The sequence below is a fragment of the Pelophylax lessonae genome, assembly GCF_965119305.1.
Source record: "Pelophylax lessonae genome assembly, chromosome: 3".
Lineage (NCBI taxonomy): Eukaryota > Metazoa > Chordata > Amphibia > Anura > Ranidae > Pelophylax > Pelophylax lessonae.
In genome coordinates, this window is record NC_138770.1 from 288,304,922 (window position 1) to 288,325,899 (window position 20,978).

The following is a 20,978-nucleotide window of genomic DNA, read 5'->3' on the forward strand; positions in this document are numbered from 1 at the left end:
CGATATCCACGAGTGCCTCAGCCGTCCAGGACTCTCCCTGCTGATTGGCTGAGACACAGCCAGTTGGGCAGTCAGGAGAGAGGGGGCAGAAAGGAACCGCTGCTCCATGTCTGAATGGATACACGGAGCTTCGGCTCGGGTACCTCCAGAGCAAGCTGCTCGCTGTGGCGGCATTCAACAGAAGGGAGGGGCCAGGAGCGCCAAAGAGGGACCCGAGAAGCGGAGGATCTAGGCTGCTCTGTACAAAATCACTGCACAGAGCAGGTAAGTATAACATGTTTTTTTTTTTTTTACAATCACTGCAAGTTATATTTAATTTATTATATACAGTGTCTATATATATATATTGTTTAAACCACTTCCATACAGAGCAGTTACACCCCCTTCCTGCCCAGACCAATTTTCAGCTTTCAGCGCTCTCACACTTTGAATGATAATTACTCAGTCATACAACACTGTACCCAATCAAATTTTTTTATCATTTTTTTCACACAAATAGAGCTTTCTTTTGGTAGTATTTAATCAATGCTGGGTTTTTTTATTTTTTGCGATACAAGTCAAAAAAGCGAAAATTTTGAAAAAAAAAAAAAGATTTTGTTTTAGTTTCTATTATACAAATTTGGAAATAAGTAATTTTTTTCATAAATTTGGGCCAAAATTTATACTACTACATACCTTTGGTAAAAATAACCCACCTGATGTACCGATGGCCTATCTAATTTCTTGAGGCCCTGAAATGTCAGGACAGTACAAATACCCCCCAAATGACCCCTTTTTGGAAAGTAAACATTCCAGGGTATTTAGTAAGGGGCATGTTGAGTTTTTTTGATGTTGAAATATTTGAAATATTTTTTTTTTTTTTACACATAGTTGTCATAATAACAAGTTATTTCTCACACACAGTATATGCATACTTGCAGTTACACCCCAAAATACATTCTGCTACTCCTCCTGAGTATGGCGATACCACATGTGTAAGACTTTTACACAGCCTGGCCACATACAGAGGCCCAACATGCAAGAAGCACCGTCAGGTGTTCTAGGAGCATAAATTACACATATAATTTCCTGACGACCTATCACACTTTTGAAGGCCCTGGAACACCAGGACAATGGAATTACCCACAAAATGACCCCATTTTGGAAAGCAAACACCCCAACGTATATTCTATGAGGTATAGTGAGTCTTTTGAACATGTCATTTTTTTCCACAAGTTTTTGGAAAACGTGAAAAAATGAAAACGCATTTTTTTTTTACACAAAGTTGTCAATTTATAAGATATTTCAAACACATAGCACGTACATAGCAAAAATTACACCCCCAAATACATTCTACTACTCCTCCTGAGTATGGCAATATCACATATGTGAGACTTTTCCACAGCCTGACCACATACAGAGGCCCAACATCCAAGGAGCACCATCAGGTGTTCTAGGAGCATAAATTACACATATTTCATTACAACCAATCACACTTTTAAAGGCCCTGGAACACCAGGACAATGGAAACCCCCACAAAATGACCCCATTTTGGAAAGAACACCTCAACACCTCAGGTAATCTGATGGGCTGCAGCTAGGTACTTGGGCACTCTGGGCTGGAGACAGGTACTCGGGTACTCTGGGCTGGAGACAGGTACTCGGGCTGGAGACAGGTACTTGGGTACTCTGGGCTGGAGACAGGTACTCGGGTACTCTAATGGGCTACAGAGAGGTACTTGGGTACTATGATGGGCTGCAGAGAGGTATTCGGGTACTCTACTGGGCTGGAGACAGGTACCAGGATACTTTGATGGGCAGAAGACAGGTAGTCAGGGACTCTATTGGGCTGCAGATAGGTACTCAGATACCCTGAAGGGCGGGAGACAGGTACTCAGGTATTCTGATGGGCTGCAGATAGGTACTCTGAAGGGCTGGAGACAGGTACTCGGGTACTCTGATGACAGGTACTCGGGTACTCTGATGGGCTGGTGACAGGTACTCGGGTACTCTGAAAAAAGGTACTTGGGTACTCTGATGGGCTGGTGACAGGTACTCAGGTACTCTGATGACAGGTACTCGGGTACTCTGATGGGCTAGTGACTTGGGTACGCTGATGACATGTTCACGGGTACTCTGATAGGCTGCAGAGAGGTACTCTGGGCTGGAGACAGGTACTCGGGTACTCCAATGGCAGGTACTCGGGTACTTTCATGGGATACAGAGAGGTACTCAGGTACTCTGATGGGCTGGTGACAGGTACTTTGATGGGTTAATGACAGGTACTCTTTATTGGGGGGGGGAGCAATCAGTGTGTTTGGGGTGCACTATAATCGGTAACTAGCTGTTACCTCAATCTCCTGCTCACACAGGATCACTGTGTGAGGAGGAGAACACGGTGACAGCTAGTTACCGTTTTCGCTGACATTTTGTGACCGACTGTGATTGGACACAGCCAGTCACATGGTAAAAAGCCAATTTAATTGGCTCTTTACCTAGATCGGGGATGGGCTCTGTCCCAGGGACAAGCCTCGTCCCCGATCACCACGCGCATTGCAGAGAGGGGGCACGCATTGCAGAGAGAACGAGCGGCTCGCGCTGGAGCCGCTCATGTGATCGGCTGTGATTGACAAAGCCGATCACGTGGTAAACAGCCAATTTCTATTGGCTGTTTACCTTGGTCAGGGATGGGCTCTGTCCGAGGGACGAGCCTCATCCCTGATTGCCGTGCTGCGCGCCCCCGGGTCGATAAAAGCTTTGCTGCCGGCGTCATTTGACTATACGCCGGTATGGAAGTGGTTAAAGTGGTTCTAAAGCCTAAACATTTTTTACCTTAATGCATTAATTGCATTAAGGTAAAAAAATGATTAGGCATTGGCATTGCATTAAGGTAAAAAATGATTAGGCATTGACATTGGCTCCTCACCCCTCCGCCCCCCCCCCCCCCCAATACCTACCTGAGCCCTTATTCAATCAAGCGCTGTGCACTTCTGCAGATCTTCTCTCCCCTCACTTCCAGGTCTCAATGGCTTTGCTGGGGCACCTTAAGCAATTGGCTCCCAGTGCTGTCAATCTAAGCCAGTGACAAGGGGCGGAGCCAAGTCCCGCTGCTTGTGTCAATGAACACAGCAGCATGGCTCTGGAGCGAGCTCGTACAGGTGCCCCCCTAGAAAGCTGCTTCCTGTGTAACTGTGAAATGGTGGCAGTTCACACATATGCTCCCACATACCTTCTGTATTAGCATCCCTGCACATGGATCAAATCAACAGCCCTTTTACTCCCTGAGCAGCGCTATTGATTAAAGGAGTGTTCGGGGGGGGGGGGGGGGGGGTGTCAGACCGCTGGATAGCAAAACCGTTGTGTTCTGTGTCAGAGCCATGGTCAAACTTTCCTTCGTTTTGCCAGGACAGGGTATTTTAAAGTAGAAGTTTGGGGTTTAAAAACAAACACACATACTCCCCTCCCTGCTGCAGCATTGGTGTGATGCTGCAGCTGTCTTCTACCTGCTCTAAGCCTGAGACCACTAATTGCTATGTTCTCAGTCAGCTCTGAGCAGTCTGTGTCAGTTCTGTCAGTCACCACTCTGTGCTTTGCCCCTCCAGTGCTCACTGCAGTACCAGGCTGGAGAGGGGGCAGGTGCAGCTGGCTTCGACTCTAAGCCATGCACAAAGCGGGAGTGTGCTGTCAATCAGTCATGTGGCTGGATCCCAACAAAATTCTACAGCCTGGAAGCGGCTCTGTGATTTCAGCCAACAGTGGATGTTAGCCCGCTGTCAGCTGATTCTGGGAGACCTAAAAAAGAAGTATAGCTAAAAAAGCTTTGGTCATACTTCTTTTAACCCTTGCTGCAGCGCTTAGCAGATAAAAAAAAAAAGAAGAAAGAAAAGAGTTTCATATTTATTACTGTGTATGCACCCTGACTGAATTACAGTATTAAATCAAGAGTTCAATTATTTAGCTTAAATGGCACAAAGCAAATTAACATCACTATTTATAATTATAAGTCATGTGATTATGGGTGAAATCATGATACCTGTCCTCTCACAACCGCTAAGGCCCCCTTCTTGTTCTATCCTACACTCTCTAACCTACATCTTCAATCTCTCCCTCTTCACTGTCACCTTTCCTTCCCCTCTAAAACATGCACTGGTTACCCCCATACTAAAAACCACAGGACCACACCTGTTTTAACAACTTAAGACCCATTTCTCGGCTCCCCTTTGCCACTAAACGTTTTGAACACTTTATCCACAATCATATGAGTTGCTAACAACCTTCTTAACCCCCTCCAGTCTGGCTTCTGCCCCACAACATTCCACTGAAACTGCCCTACTAAAACTCCCTAATGAACTGCTAAAACCAATGCAAAATACTCCATACTCATACTCTTATACCTCTCTGCTGGCTTTGTCACAGTTGACCTTTTCCTTCTTATCAATAAACTCCACTCCCTTGGCCTCTGCAATTCTGTTCTTTACTGGTTCTCCTTCTACCAATTTATTGCACCTTTATTGTCACCTACAACTCTGTCTCCTCCGCTCCTTTTCCTCTTTCTGATAGTGTTGGAAGATATGCATAAAATATCCCCCACTTGTGTAGTTAAATGGAAACTGAATTTTCATAGATCCCTTTCAATTTACTTCCAGTGGTTCAAATTTGGATAGAGATAGTCAAAAGCTGAGCAAATTATAAACCTCTTTTATACTGGTACTAGCATAAACTTCGGAACAGCCGTTTTAGTCCCCACATACCCAACACATGGTTTTCAGGGTTGCCAGGCATAGTTTCTTTTTACACATATGGTGGGAATACCCTAAGGCTAAGAAATTCTGGATCAGGGTATACCAACTCCTATATATGTTAATATATAGGACCCTTATGAGGTCCTATTGAGCAAAAAACCCAATTTGCCTCGTGACCACTCAGTTTAAACTCCTATTTTAACCACTTAAGCCCCGGAAGATTTTACCCCCTTCCTGACAGGGGCCTATTTTGCGATTCAGCACTGCGTGACTTTAACGGACAATTGCGCGGTTATGCGATGCTGTACCTGAACGAATTTGACGTGCTTTTTTTCCCACAAACAGAGCTTTCTTTTGGTAGTATTTGATCACCTGTGCGATTTTTTTTTTTTTTTTTTTTTTTTGATCATGCGCTATAAACAAAAAAAGAGCGTAAATTTTGCAAAAATAACAATATTTTTCACATTTTTTTTATATGAAATTCCCCCAAAAGAAATGTAAAAATCAAAATTTTTTAACATTTTAGGCCAATTTGTTTTATGCTACATATGTTTGGTAAAAAAAAAATCACAAAAAGCGTATTTTGATTGGTTTGCGCAAAAGTTATTGCGTTTTACTAACAAAGGGAAAGATTTTTGTCATTTTTGGTGTTTTTTTTTTTAACGAGTAATGGCGGTGATCTGCGGTTTGTTTGTTTTTTGCGGTACTGCGACATTGCGGCGGACAGATCGGACCCTTGACTGACATTTTTGACACTTTTGGGGTTACCAGTGACATTTCTACAGTAATCAGTGCTATACATATGCACTGTTACTGTAAAATTACACTGGCAGTGAAGGGGTTAACCTTTTTGAGAGGGAGGGGTTATGTGTGTCCCTAGGGGCGTGATTCTAACTGTGATTGGCTGTGGCTTGAGGTGTAGGAACAGTGATCAACGGTCCTACATAGTAGAACCGTATGATCACTATTCCTACACAGGGGAGAATGACAGGAGGCTTGTTTACATCAGCCGCCTGCCTTTCTTCCTCTGCACCCACGATCGCAGAGTGTCACACGCGCGGGGGGGTCCATGACCGCGCGCTCGCTCCCTAGACCCTCACAGGCTAGCGACGTAGTACTACATCACTCTGCCTGTGAGGGGCTGACTGCCGACGTAAATAGTCGTGTGGCAGTCGGCAAGTGGTTAATAAGGCTTATCTATAGGTGCTATAAATATCTCCTAAACTTGCACCGTTTAGGAGATATTTACTTTTAATGCAGCCGATCACGTCATCGGCGCATGCGTTCTGAAGGAACGGCCACCCATGCTGTTCCTTCAGAGCCCTGTGACGTGACATAATCGCGCCAGATGGCCAGAGGACGCGAACCAGGAAGCAGGACGGCCAAACATGTCGGCCGTCCTGTAGCTGAGCGGGCGGCACTGCGGGGGCTTCGTTTTCGGGTATTTCATAATGAGCTAGTATGCGATGCACACTAGCTCATTATGCCTTTGTCTTACAGGGTTTGATATATTGGGGAGAAGAGTTGTATTATGGAAAAAAATGATTTTTTTGCCTTTCATTCATAGCAATACATTTATGTGAGCGCAATGTAATTTTAGATATTGCTAAGGTTTAACATTTCTCTGTTGCAAAGCTAAACATGTCAAGCAATTCTCTATTTTTACAAAATAAATTGTTCCACACACTGAGTTTTTCTTCTTTCAGGAACGTATAGATGTTGTGGGATTTACTCTGGGGATCATCGCAGTCCTGGTGTCCTGGACAGTTCGAGTACCTGTCATTACAAAAGTGGTAAGATAAAATTGGTAATATGTCTGTGTCCTTAACTGCAGTTGCAGTTAAAACAAGGAAAGACCCTTCTGTTCCTCATTTTGTTTCTTGTTCAGTCGTTTGGTCATGTCCGACTCTTTGTGACCTTATGAACCATAGCACACCAGGCTTTTCTGTCCTCTACTGCCTCCCGGAGCTTGCTTAACTTCATGTTCATTGTTTTGATGATGCTATCTATCCATCTTGTTTTCTGTCGTCCTCTTCTCCTTTTTCCTTCCATGTTTCCCAGCATCAGGGACAGGGTCTGTCCTCTCTTTGCATTAGGTGGCATTTGCGTTTCATCTTCAGGATCTGTACTTCTAGTGAATATTCAGGGTTGATTTCCTTCAGGATTGACTGGTTTGAACTTCTTGCAGTCCAAGAGACTTTCAAGAGTCTTTTTTCAACACCATAGTTCAAAAGCATCAATTCTTCGATGTTCAGTCTTCCTTACGGTCCAACTTTTACAGCCATAGATTACTACTTGGAATACCTTACCTTTGACTATACGGCACTTTGTCAGTAGGGTGATGTCTCTGCTTTTTATAAGGTCGTCTAGGTTTGCCTTTGCTTTCCTCCCAAGAAGCAAGCATCTCTTAATTTCATAGCTACGGTCATTGTCTGCTGTGATCTTGGAGCCTAGGAAGATAAAATTTGTCACTGTTTCCATTTCTTCTCCTATTGGCCAAGGAGTGATGGGACCAGTTGCCTTGATCTTAGTTTTCTTAATGTTCAATTTCAGGCCAGCTTTTGTGCTCTCCTCTTTCACCTTCATTAAGAGACTCTTTAGTTCTTCTTCACTGTGACGAGACCAATCTCGCCCCATTGCATTGGAGGAGCCTGGTTGCCCGCCTGCTGCCTTTGGACTATGGACCAGACTTTAAAAGACTTTGACTCCATGGTGATTAAACTGTATTCGTGGGGTCTGAGTGCCATTCACCTAATAATGTGCACTCAGACCTGAGCTATCTGGGGATATGTAACATGTCTATGTTTAATGTATAAAAAGTAACTTTATATATTTTAAAGCATAATACTGTATTTGGGTCCCCATGTGTGTAATGGAGTCTTGCCTCTATCCTGGAAGCTAAACCTAATTATATATTCCATTGTCTCCAGGATAGAGGTCGCTGTGAAAACTAACTTTAGCTGCAGAGAGGGGGGGGATGGTTTCCAGCAGCCCCCTCCTGAGAAATGTCTCTTGATTAACTGAGTGCTTTTGTCTAGAGTGGGGATGCTTTGCTTCTGGGAGTCTGTAATGTGATACATGTCTGTTTGTGTTACAGTCTTCCATTTGGTCCCCTAGGGGAGTGTCCACCAGGTGGGAGACCTGTATAAATACAGGGGCAGGTAGCCCTCAATAAATATACCACTGCTTGAGCCTAACACGGAGCCTTGTCTCGTTCTTGGGGGGATTCACTGTATGCTGTTGGAGACTGATTGCTAGGAGTGTAAGCTGATGTATGCTTTTCCTGTTCGTCTGCTAGCAGCTATTCGTGAGATTCCAGGTTGGAGTGCTATTTTGTATCCAGTTCGGGAGTTTGGTGTCCTGCAAGTAGCTGTGCCTGTCTCTCAGAAAGGGGCATATCGCCTAAACGGATTTTAACCCCTTGTCTGCTGAAACGGTCCATTACATTCACTTTCTGCCATTAGTGTGGTATCTTCTGCATATCTCAGGTTGTTGATATTTCTCCCTGTGATCCTAATTCTGGCTTGTGATTCGTTGATCCTGGCATTTTGCATGATGTACTCTGCATATAGGTTAAATAAGTAGGGTGTCAATATACATCCTTGCTGCACTCCTTTCTCATTTTTGAACCAGTCAGTTGTTCTATGGCCTGTTCTTTCTGTTGCTTCTTGACTTGCATACAGGATTTTCAGAAGACAGGTAAGGTGGTCTGGTATTCCCATTTCTTTCAGTATTTGCCACATCTTGTTGTGATCCACACAATCAAAAGCTTTACTGTCATCAATAAAGCAGAAGTAGAGATTCTTCTGGAACTCTTTTGCTTTCTCCATGATCCAGCGAATGTTGGCAATTTGATCTCTAGTTCCTCTGCCTCTTTGAAATCCAGCTTGTACTTGGTAGCTCTGCTGCTGCTGAAGCCTAGTTTGTAGAATTTTCAGCATAACCTTGCCAGCGTGTGAGATTAGTGTGATCGTATGTTGGTTTGAACATTCTTTGTCGCTGCCCTTTGGTATCGGAATATAAACGGCCCTCTTCCAGTCCTGTGGCCATTGTTGAGTTTTCCAAATTTGTTGGCATTTTGAGTGCAGCACTTTAACAGCATCGTCTTTTAGGATTTTAAATAATTTAGCTGGGATACCATAATTTCCACAAGCTTTGGTATTAGCAATGCTTTCTAAGGCCCACTTGACTTCACTCTCCAGGATATCCGGTTCAAGGTCAGTGACTGCATCATCGTGGCTATATGGAACATTTATATCTTTCTTGTATAGTTCTTCTGTGTATTCTTACCATCTCTTCTTTATCTCTTCTGCTTCTGTCAGGTCCTTGCCATTTTTGTCTATTATCATGTCCATCAACCTTCCCTTGATATCCATGATTTTCTTGAAAAGCTCTCTAGTCTTTCCCATTCGGTTGTTTTTCCTCTAATTCTTTGCATTGATTGTTTTAAAAAGGTCTTTTTGTCTCTTCTTGCTATCCTCTGGAAGTCTGCATTCAGTTGGGTATATTTTCCCCTTTCTCCATTGCCTTTTGCCTTCCTTCTTTTTTCAGGTATTTGTATGGCCTCATCAGATAGCCGCTTTGCTTTCTTGCATTTCTTCTTCTTTGGGATAGGTTTCATTGGTACTACAATTTTACACAACTCCCTCCATAGTTCCTCAGACACTCTGTCTATCAGATCCAACCCTTAAATCTGTTCGTCACTTCCACTGAGTATTCACAAGAGACCCGATTTATCCGATTTTTGTTTCTTAGCACCCTATTATTGAATGGCTACATGTCTGCTGTTAGCACTATAGGACTGATATAGTTGTTCCTTATGTCATTTAGGGCTGCATTGGCATTTAAATCCCTTTGCTGCTGAAAGATCTAATTACTTGTTGCCCATCATTATGACAGCACATTTCAGTGTGTTACAATTTGGGATACTGCCAGTAGGAAATTCTCTCAGTAACAAAGAAATGTTGTCCCCAGTATGGCCTTAAGCTTACTCAAATTTTTTAGAATAAACCCATCTGATGGGTTTCTTTGAGAGATGAGCTCAAGTGTGTTTGGGTCCTAGTCCAAACCCACCTGAGTGAGCCTGCTAGAAGCTGTCACTTTACTGGGCCAATCATAAGCAGCCGAGGCATTTTCAGCCGTCGGCTGCATGTATAAATGCCCTTTGTATATGTGTGGCTAGTGGCTGCCAGGCAGGTAATACCTTGACCACAAATGATTGGCCCAGCACAGTGACAGCTTCTTGGCAGGATTGCTCAGGTGGGTTTTAACTAGAATTCAAACACACTCGAGCTCATTGCTGGTTTCTATGTATGAAAGTGCTACTACTCTCTAAAATGCAGAATGAGAACTATTTTAATTTTTTGCACTTTAGCTGTTGGTTTGCTTAGCTGTTATAATCATTTGCAGTGTAAAGGAATGGTGTTCTCAGTAATTCAAGTCTGGGCTGTCCTCTTCTCTGCTTTGGCAAGCATTATGTATACGGCTGCCATCATGTCACATGACCGACATCAGGAGTACTTTGTGAGAGCAATTCCCTGGATCCTTATCTCAATTGGCACCGCTGCTCTGGATGTTGCTGTATCCTTTATCAACTACTTAGCTTTATTTTTGGCTTTAAATAAACTCTGGCCATTGGGACTATAGAGCTGCAGGATTATGTCTTAAGGTGATATTGAATATTAAAATGACTTAAACCCGTAATAAACCCAAAATGAAAAAAATATATATTTTGCAGTTTACAATCCTTAAATGTGGGGGCTTTGTTTGTTTTTTCTTTTTTTGTTTTTACCTTTTATTTTACATCAGGTAGTCCATGCTTCATGTGGCTGTTTAAATATAATAGATAATAATAATTAAAAATAGTGTTAGATGTACTAGCAGATTTGTCTGGACATAACTAACAAATTGATGCCTAAGTCCAGCTAATGTTTTTTAAGCAGTTACGTTTTTTTTTTCCTTTTGAGATAAAGGTTTTACATGAATTAAAAAAAAAAACTGACCATTTCAGGCACTTCTGTCAGTGTTAAGTGGTTTTAATGGTAAAATGGATCTGTTTTTTTAGTTTTTTCCTTTTTTTTTTTTTTTTAATTTATTTTTTCCTGGTTACCTGACTAATTATACCCTTAATGTCCAAGGTGCCTCCTGTATTTATTGAGGAGCAACAGAGATACCCTTGGGCAGCAGCATTGTGTGGGGAGGGTTGTAGATGGATTTTACAATTCAGATGGACTTTCCATAAGTAACTAAAACATTAAAGTCTAACTCCAGCTAAAACTTTTTCAGCAGTTACAGAAAAATGGTTTGTCTTAACATTCTGCCACTTTTGCTGCACTGCTTGACCTGTTAAAGGAAGTTTAAATATAACAGACTTACTATCCGGATCGCCAGATGAAAATAAAGGAAAGAAGGAAAACTTTTGCATCTGTCATGTCTAAGAAGTTGTATTCTGAAATCTATTTAATTTGTTTTTTTTGTCTAATATCGTGTTAATATTTCATTAGTCAATTAAGCAAAATTTCACTTTGGAAGCCACAGTATTGTTTTCTTTCACCATCTTTCATAAAGTCTAAGCCTAGCTGTTTATGCTGCAAATGTTTTGGCTAATATAAACTTGTGATTTGGATCTCAACTAGCCAAAGCTACAAAGGCAATGGGTAGCAATTTAAATCCTATTACATATCTCAAAGTATTTATTAATGACTGAATCTCAGCAAAAGTGATGGGTGGTTAAAAAAAATGTTTTTTCTTTCTAATGAAATATATATAAATATCCTTTTTTCTATAACGTATTGCTATTATATAAAGTATTGCTGTTTGCACTATGTATTTTTATTGCAACATATATGTATACTATTTCTGGTCCTAGAAATGCAAATAGTCATTCTGCTGGCAGTTAAGTGAGCTATAGCACAAATGCTGTTCAGTATATTACACAGAAAACGGGTATATTTATTGTAATACGTATTCAATTTCTTATAAGATGGAATTTCTAGGATTAGAAACTATTCCACTTTTCTTTTGATCTTTAAATAAGGCCCCTTTCACATTATCCATCCGTCGGACAGATTCCGTTTTTCTCAGCGGGGGATCGAGCCGCCGATCCCCCGCTGAGCAGGAGGATGACAGCTGTGTCTCCACGCTGTGTGCAGAGACACAGCTGTCAGTTCCCCATGCTTCTCTATGGGGGAAATCGGATGGGAACGGACGGTCGGCTCCATTCTCATCCGATCCGCTGGACGGATGGAAAATAGGGTTTCCATCCGTCCAGATTTGACATGTCTCCGCTGACATCCGATCCCCCATAGAGATGCATGGGGGGACCATTCAGATCCGCCAAAAAAACAGACAGGCGGATCTGAACGGTCCGCCTGTGTGAAAGGGGCCTAACTCTTTAGTCTGAGTCTTTTACATTCCTTAACAGTCTGACACCTGCAGCTGATGTTCCTTTCCTGTATAATGAAAAATAAGCTGGTACAGCAGATGGGTCCTGTGATGGATGCCACGCTGGATGACGAGAGCTGTAAACTGCTGGCACATATGGAAGAATCTAAACAGGCAGCACGAAGCCTCAAAAATATAGACAAAGAGGTTTGTTGTTTGTGTAAAAGTACTCACGTGATGAAAAATTATTTAGAGTTTGGTATTCTACATAGAAGTAGCATTTTACATTTATTATAAAACCTATGTATATAGAAGACCTCTAACTTGTGCTTGTTTAAGGTTTGACAATAATATTAAATATTAGGAGGATCTGTTAAATACCACCCATACTGTATATAAATATGTAATTTGTCCTGTATTGTCCAATAGCAAAGCCACTACCGACACCAGCATAAAGAAGCTATAAAAAATGCTCTTTTAGTAGCTTTTTGCATTGGTGTTAATGCATGTTTAGCCGCATTAGCGTTTAGCAGCATTTTTCTACCTCTTCAATTTTGACTCTTACTACAGAACACAAATCACATGACATGTCAAAATCAATGGTTCCCTATGAGAACGGTCTTCACTGATCTGACTTTCAGCCAATAGATTTGAATGAAAGTTGCATCTAATGGGCCATACACACTATAAGATTTTCTGAAGACTTTTTCCTTTAGATTTACCAAAACCAGATAATATGAGGTCAAACCTAAACACTTTCAATTTGTATGCAATCTGGCAGGCCCTTGCACTACATAGAAAAGGTAAATCTGAAGGAAAAAGTCTTCAGAAAATCTTATAATGTGTATGGCCCTTTAGTCGGATCATCATGATTTGAATTTTGTGGCATGCAACCTGTGTTCTGAGAATCTTGAAGTTTCTTTTAAAAAAAACGGCATGGATTCTCCCCTAAGATCCATACCAGTCCCTTTTGAGTCTGGTATTGATCTTGAAAATGAACCCCTTGCCAAAAAAAAAAAAAAACGTCATGGACCCCTCTGCCCCAAGACCATACCAGACCTTTCAGTCTGGTATGTATTTTGAAGTGAAACCACATTTCAAAAAAAAGAAAAAGATGTTGGGTTCCCCCCCAAAATGTATACCAGACCCTTACCTGAGCATGTAGCCCAGCAGGTCAGGAAAGGAAGGAGGATGAGCGAGTGACGCCCCTTGACCATACCAGGCCGCACACTCTTAACATGAGGGGTGGTTGCTTTGTGGCTGGAGGGGCTCTGTGCCCTCCCACCCCAAAACACCTTGTCCCCATGTTGATGGGGACAAGGACCTCCTCCCAACAAAACTGGTGATGGTTGTGCAGGCGGGTCTGCAGGCAGGGGTCTTATCAGAATCTGGAAGCTCTCCCAAAAAAAAGGCAGTGTTGTGTATATAAAAACAAGAGACTGTTTTGACAAGTCCTTTAAAAATCTTCAACGTGTCTGCTTCCTCCGGTTTTCTCCCTCCGGTGGTGTGTTCTTCCTCTGGTCTTCTCCCTTTCGCCGTTTTTCCTCTGGTCTTTTCTCTCTGCTGCTGTCTTCGCCGCCGCTGACCCGATTCCCCTTTGACCCTGGCTACCGTTGTTGTGTTGTGTCATCTCCCTTTTCTGACGGTTCTTATACAGCCATGGGGGGAACCAGCATCAGAGGAGGACCAGTCGAAAGGGGGAGAAGACCGGAGAAAGAAGACCGGAGGAAGAACACACCATCGGAGGGAGAAGACCGGAGGAAAAAGACACATTGAATATTTTTAATAAAGGTCTTGTCAAAACCGTCTTTTGCTTTTATTTACACTACACTGCCTTTTTTGGGGGTGAATGGGTAGGGGTACAATGTACCCCATACTTATTCACATGGGATCTGGGGTCCCCCCTTGTTAAAAGTGGGTTCCAGATTCTAATAAGCCCCCTGCTCGCAGACTCCCACAACCACTGGCCTGGGTTGTTGGGAAGAGACACTTGTCCCCAACACATGGGGACAATTTACTTTGGGATGGGGGGCACAGGGCCCCCCTGCCCCAAAGCACCCAACCCCCCATGTTGAGGGCATGTGCCCTGGTATGGTCCAGGAGGGGGGACACTCGCTTGTCCTGCCCCTCTTTCCTGACCTGCCGGGCTGCATACCACAAGTTGGATCATGGATCCGATTTTCATTCAAATCAATGGGCTGAAAGTCGGATCAGTTAAAATGTCTCTCATAAGAAACCATTGATTTTGACATGTAAAAAAAAAAAAAAAATGCTTGACGTGGCCTAACGCTGTATCCAGCGTTAGGCCGCGTTTAGCCGTTTTTAGAAGCTTCAGACATTTTTACAGCTGTAAGGCTGGTCTTCAGAACGCGCTGGCCCTGGGTTTTTTTTTTTTTTGCAGTTTGAAAATGCCTATGCCACATACAGCTCCTAAAAGCCTATGTGTATGTAGCACCCTCCTAGGTAGGTGCTATTAAAAATTGATATGGCCCTGTCTGCTTATCAGGGGGGCCTGATCATTTAGTTAAGCTGTCACATGTTTCCAGGTGTGATCTGTTGAGTCTGGGGACTCTCCCCACTGTTTCCAATGAGGGCTCTTATTGGACAGTGGAGGTAAACCTAGCCTATAGCACACCAGGACTTATAGCTGTCTCAGTGGGCAGAGTTTGCCACAATGCACCCTGGGATGAGTTATAAGTCTGAAGGGAGCATGTGACAGGGCGTCTTTGGCAGGAAGCAGTCCCAGGAGGAGGCTGACGGCTGTCTCTCCTCCTGTAAGAGCAAGAGAAGGAGTCCTGGGCATTTGGCCTAGAGGACGAAGGTTGAGCTGGGCTGCAGAAAGGGATCCAGAGTGCTGTGGACCGAGTGGAGCTGCTGGGCAGAAGTTTCGGGGAAAAACAGTGTTGTGAGTACTTGAAACCGCCCAGGGGTCTGCCTAGGAGAGGGGACCACTCCAGAAGGTCAAAAGGGATCTGGGAGCCAGCTAACCAGTAGAGAAGGCTTAGGAAAGGGGGTGCCAGTGTCTAAGCCCTGAAGATAAGAGAGAGGAAAGGGGGTGCCGGTGCGGGCCCTGAAGTGATCAGCAGAGTATACATGTAGCTACCTCAGCAAGGAGTGCTTAAGGGAGCTTAAAGAGGACTTCTTCAGTCAGGAAAGCAGTCCGAAGTCAGTTCAGCATTAACAGGCAGTAGGCCAGCGTTAACCAGCGTTAATCTGCGTTGACCGGCATCCAGCCAGTCAATCAAGTCAGCGCCCATCAGCATTTTCAATTGTCCCTAGCAATTTGTGCATAGTTGAGCCAAAGGAGTATCCCACTCATCCCTTCTCCTATCCAAGTTACCCAATAAATACAAAAACCCAAAGATACTGAACTGGTCATTGTCTCAGTGCTCACACTTGAAGAAACATGCTTAAATGTGCTGTTGTTGCTAGCGGTAACCCAGGGGGACCCATATCCAGCGAAACGGCTGTCAATTCTGCTACATGTGCATGGACACACAGAATAACACGGAGAGACGTTTTTAAGCTGCAAAAAAAAAAAAACATCTGACGCTGGTAAAAGCAGCTGTGAAAATACCCTGTGTGCATGGGGACTAAAGCATGGGGACACACGTACCGATTGTCGGCCGTAAATATTCGTCCGCCGACCGATCGGCCGATTGTAGGCTTGTTAGTATGATGCTTCCGACAGCGCATTTTCAGCCGAACAGAATCTGTCGTGCAGACTTTAAAATATTTGTTGGCCGTCACCAGAACGGCCGATTGTTCGCCAGTCAGTACAGAATTTGGCCGACAAACAGCAGATTAGCAAGACTGGGCATGCTCAGAAAAGAAAAAAGACAAGGAAAGTTAACCATCACATGACATCACTTCTGCAGTCGGCTGTTGTTGGCCGACAAAATTCGTGTGCAGTCTTTAGCACTTTTCAGCCGACAGGACAGCACCGGACAAAAGACGGCCGATCGTTCGGCCGACATTCGGTACGTGTGTACGGGGCTTAAGAGTCCTAGTAGTATGATAATGCAAGGATTAATATAGTCAGTTTTGTGATCATATTTTTTTTTTCTTGTTTATATCATCTGCCTAGAAAAGACTGTTTGAGCTACTCAGCAGATTGCCACTTGCACAAGCCTTTCCAGTGACTTCAAGCTGACCACAGATATTAAAAATGTACCCTGCAGCTGCTGAACTATTTTTGTTTTTCCTGAGTGATACATTACATAAGTATGTATGCCTATGCACTCAGCACAGCTGCTTTAGTGAAACTCTATGCAAACAGCTTTTTTCAATTAAAAAAAAATGTAATTCTGTATAGCCTTGTTGTGATCTACTTAATTCAGCCACACTTCACAGCTAGGAGGATCACACTGCTATGCCTAGATTCACCTTTTCTATGTGCTGGATCACTGCTACTAATTTGGCCATAACGGTATTTGGGATTTATTGTGCAGTGAGAAGGCTGTAGACAGAGAATATGACAAAGGAAGCTACATAATGAAACCAAGACAAAAATGTGTATCACAGGTCTTACTGTGGGGAAGGTGTACAAAATTAAAAATCCTTTGGCAGGTAAAACAGCAAACATACAGTATATACAGTGGGGTTGATTTCCTAAAACTGGAGGGTGCAAAATAGAGCACAGGAGGGTGCAGCTGTGCATGGCAGCCAATCCGCTTCTAACTTCAGCTTGTTCAATTACAGGAGTTTAAAACTCAGAAGGTTTTTTTTATCTGAATGCCTTGTATGCATTCAGATAAAGCCTTCTGGGTGTAGCAGCCCCCCTAATACTTGCCTGAGCCCCATCTCATTCCAGTGATGTCCGGGACTCTCCCTCCTGATTGGCTGAGACACAGCACCAGCGCTATTGGTTCCCGCTTCTGTCAAAGTCAGTTAGCCAATCAGGGGAGAGAGGGAATGGGGCGGAACGACAGCTCTGTGTCTGAATGGACACACGGAGCTAAAGCTCGGCTTGGGTGCCCCCATATCAAGATGCTCACTGTGGGGGAACTCAGCAGAAGGGAGTAGTCAGAAGCAGCAAAGAGGGACCCCAGAAGAGGAGGATTGGGGCCACTCTGTGCAAAACCAACTGCACAGAGGAGGTAAGTATAACATGTTTTTTTTTTTTTAACCACTAAACTTTACAAGCACTTTAAGCTTTGACAAAAAAAAAAAACCTGGAAGATGATTGGTTTCTATGCAAAGCTGCACAAAATGTTGCACTCCAATTTCAAGAAATCAACCCCAGTATATATTTAATTGTGTTTTTTGTCTTTTAGATGTTACACTTTAACTCTGGTACACAGTATACTATCAGTTGGGAAAGTTCAATACAGCCAATAAGTCCCCCAAAATTTATGGGAGGGGGGTGACTTCTAAGGTCTAAATAAGCCCTGTACTTTAGACTAAAACAGTCCGAGTCTACTGTATATGTCTTGTTTTCATTTCCATGCATCGCTTTGTGTTTATCCTTTTTTTATTTTTAGAGCCTACATTGGACTCCATTAAATATGCTTCCTAATAGAAGTCTTAGCACTGGACCATTTATGGGACATTATATGAAGCTTCGCATTCAGCAGGTGCAAGAGGTATGTTGTAAATTAGTGGCATTTGGTTGCCATGGTACCAGTAAGTATCTAATGAGGTGTGGGGTGAGTACATCGCTCGCATACCACTGACAAAAACCCGTCCATTATGTAATGCGTACGGGGGAGGAGCCACACATGAAGTCACCAGCGGCCATTTTTCTAGTCTGAGCTGTTTGTGTGAAAATGATCATGCTGGACATTTATACTGATATGGACTGGGTAATGTGTTAGGAACAAAAGAATGCCACATCGCTTGATGGAAATGAAAATTATCAACCAACAGAGGGCTGAACTCAAAGACACCCTCAAAAATCAAAGTGAAAAAATTATGCAGCAGACCAGGCCATTTTGCTGTAATTTCATTGTCCTGGGGTATTTCCTCCCAGATCTAAACCAGGGCATCAGTGAGCTCCTAAACAAGTGCAACCTGGCAGCGTCGGATGGACCGAAACATAATATCCCAATGGTGTTCTATTGGATTTAGGTCAGGCGAGCATGGAGGCCATTCAATGGTATCAATTCTTTCATTCCACAGGAACTGTCTGCATACTCTCGCCACATAAAGCCGGGCATTGTTGGAACCAGGAAGAACCCAGGACCCACTGCACCAGCGTAGAGTTTTACAATAGGTCCAAGGATTTCCTCCCAATTCCTAATGGCAGTCAGGGTACCATTGTCTAGCCTGTAGAGGTCTGTTTATCCCTCCATAGATATGCCTTCCCAGACCAGTACTGACCACCACCAAACTGGTAGTGCTGAACAATGTTACAGGTAGCATAATGTTCTCTATGGCTTCACCAAACCCTTTTACCTCTGTCACATGTGCTCAGGGGTACCTGCTCTTATCTGTGAAATGCACTGGGCACCAGTGGCAGACCTGCCAATTCTGGCCTTCAATGGCAAATGCCAATTGAGCTCCACGGTGCCGGGCAGTGAGCACATGGCCCACTAGAGGACATTGGGCCCTCAGGCCACCCTCATGAAGTCTGTTTCTGATTGTTTGGTCAGAGACATTCACACCATTGGCCTGCTGGAGGTCATTTTGTAGGGCTTTGGCAGTGCTCATCCTGTTCCTTCATGCACAGAAGGAACAGATACCAGTCCTGTTAATGAGTTAAGGACCTTCTACGACCCCATCCAGCTCTCCTAGAGTAACTGCCTGTCTCCTGGAATCTCCTCCATGCTCTTGGGACTGTGCTGGGAGGCACAGCAAACCTTCTGTCAATGGCACATATTGATGTGCCATCCTGGAGGAGTTGGACTGCCTGTGCACCCTCTATAGGGTCCAGGTATCCTCTCATGTTATCAGTAGTGACACTGACCCTAGCCAAAGGCAAAACTAGTGAAAAACATTTAGAAAAATTAGCAGGGGAAAAAAAAATTCATTGGCCTCCACCTGTAACATAATTCCTGTTTGGAGGGTTGTCTCATTGTTGCCCATTGAGTGCACCTTTATTTATTTTAATTTTTTTATCGCAGAGAGCTCTTTTTTTAAAGCAGAGAGCACTAGATTTTGTCTGTTTTCAAATACCACCGCAGGGGAACTGTTTCTGATATACAGGCCATTAGAGGATCCTTATTTCCCTATAGGGAAAAGCACATATTGACCATCCTGTGTACAAGGGTCAAATTTATAAGGTGAGTGGCCATTTATGTCTTTGGTGGAGGTGGTGCACTGATTTTGACACCTGCCTGATAGAGTGCAATGCACATCTTCACAGCGGCTGTTGTTCTGTGGTTTCTTCACTGATGGATTTTATTTTAAATTCACTTTTTACATATGGACTTTTAGCATTATTTACTGATTGCTCTGCACTACTGTGTTTGATTGTAAATTAGTAAGGCATGGAGAAATATATGCAGATTGATTTCTAAAAAAAATAATGGGTCAAGGGCCTAATCCTGAATTCTGAAGGAACACTTCAATGCAAACTAAACCCTAAGAAAAATGAGCTAGCATTGCTTTCTGTTGTCACTTACCTGTTATTATGGGTGTAATCTTTGGCATGCCACCTCATGTGCTGGTATCCCCTGTTTGGTGGGGGATGCATGTCCAGTGATGATGTGCATCAAGAATCTCCATATATTCATAGTTTCTTCATTTCTAGAAGCCAATCAGTCCCATTGAAGTGAAATCAATTAGTCACGCCTGAAATCATGAGGTCATTCTTCTACCATGTAAGCTTTGCCTTCGCATATGTCATACAAGAGGAGGCTGAGCACATGGAACCTATTGGAATTTACAAAAGTGGATCATTTGGTACCCCTTTCTACTGGGTTTTATTTGTAGCATTATGGCTGCTTGTCATTGGCTATAGATCCCCTTAATGTAAAACTGGAAAGAAGAAAAATGTATAACTATAGCTTTATAACCTGCCATATGTTTTATACAAAAGTAAATAATATAACTTTTCTCGCCATTGAAGACTTTTGTGTACCTTGGATATAGAGCTTCTGACACTGCCCCCCCGTAGTATCATTTTATTCTGCACCTCATTTTAGCCAACTAAGCCTCCCCTTTAATGGTATTTTTTTGTCAGTTCTGATTTTGAGAGTCTTTTTCAGTTACCATCCATGTGTCCAGAACTCACAAGCATTTCGTTCTTGGGTTTTTATTTATTTTTTCCCAAATGTCATATTGTACACTATGTCTCTGTGCTCTAGGCGGCTGCTAATATGCTCGCTATGTTCAAACAAATGTTGAGCTTGAACTTTCTTAATTATTTAGGATGGGGTCGGAGCAGTGAGATTGCCGGGGGATGGCCAGACCAATCCTGGGACCATTCATAATAAGGAACCAATCTGTTACCTTGACTTGCCGGTGTATCCGCCTACTCGTATTACACACTACTCTTCCAGCTCTTCTGACAGGTCCTCTAACACAACTGGTCTGGAGGTATGTTCTTTTTATCTCTCTCTCTGAATTCTGGAATTGGCCAGAGCTCATCTAACTATGCTGAGACCAGTAATGTATGTGGTGCAACAATACTCATTGTACGTATAGTGAGAGAAAAGGGCACTTGCACATGGTACTGCTATTTGAACATCAGTATTCCTGGTCAAAATGTCTTGTGTTTATTTGGTGTGTATTTGCACAAATATGAGTAAAATACATTTTAGCTCCCAGAATGCAATTCTAACCTCAAATTAACATTTTATGTGCGTACGCACTTAATATACTGACTGATAATGCAGATTGACCTCATTTTTAGATCCGTAAAGAAAAGTTTTTATGCAGCAATGTGCTAGAGGCCTAAGAAAAGAAAAAGCTTAAAATGAATGCTTGAAAT

At 43.0% G+C, this 20,978-nt stretch overlaps 1 protein-coding gene across 2 annotated transcripts in view; it reads left to right on the forward strand.

The window, feature by feature from the left end:
• The window catches only part of TMEM44 (transmembrane protein 44), a 69,492-nt gene that overhangs the window by 25,520 nt on the left and 22,994 nt on the right, over nucleotides 1–20,978 (forward strand). The window contains exons 5-9 of one of the 2 annotated variants that reach the window (XM_082252590.1): nucleotides 6,427–6,513; nucleotides 10,130–10,300; nucleotides 12,158–12,310; nucleotides 17,587–17,688; nucleotides 20,417–20,584. In XM_082252590.1, the coding sequence (XP_082108716.1) occupies nucleotides 6,427–6,513; nucleotides 10,130–10,300; nucleotides 12,158–12,310; nucleotides 17,587–17,688; nucleotides 20,417–20,584 (681 nt within the window). The remainder of the gene's footprint in view (nucleotides 1–6,426; nucleotides 6,514–10,129; nucleotides 10,301–12,157; nucleotides 12,311–17,586; nucleotides 17,689–20,416; nucleotides 20,585–20,978) is intronic. The other variant, XM_082252591.1, reaches the window with a different exon arrangement.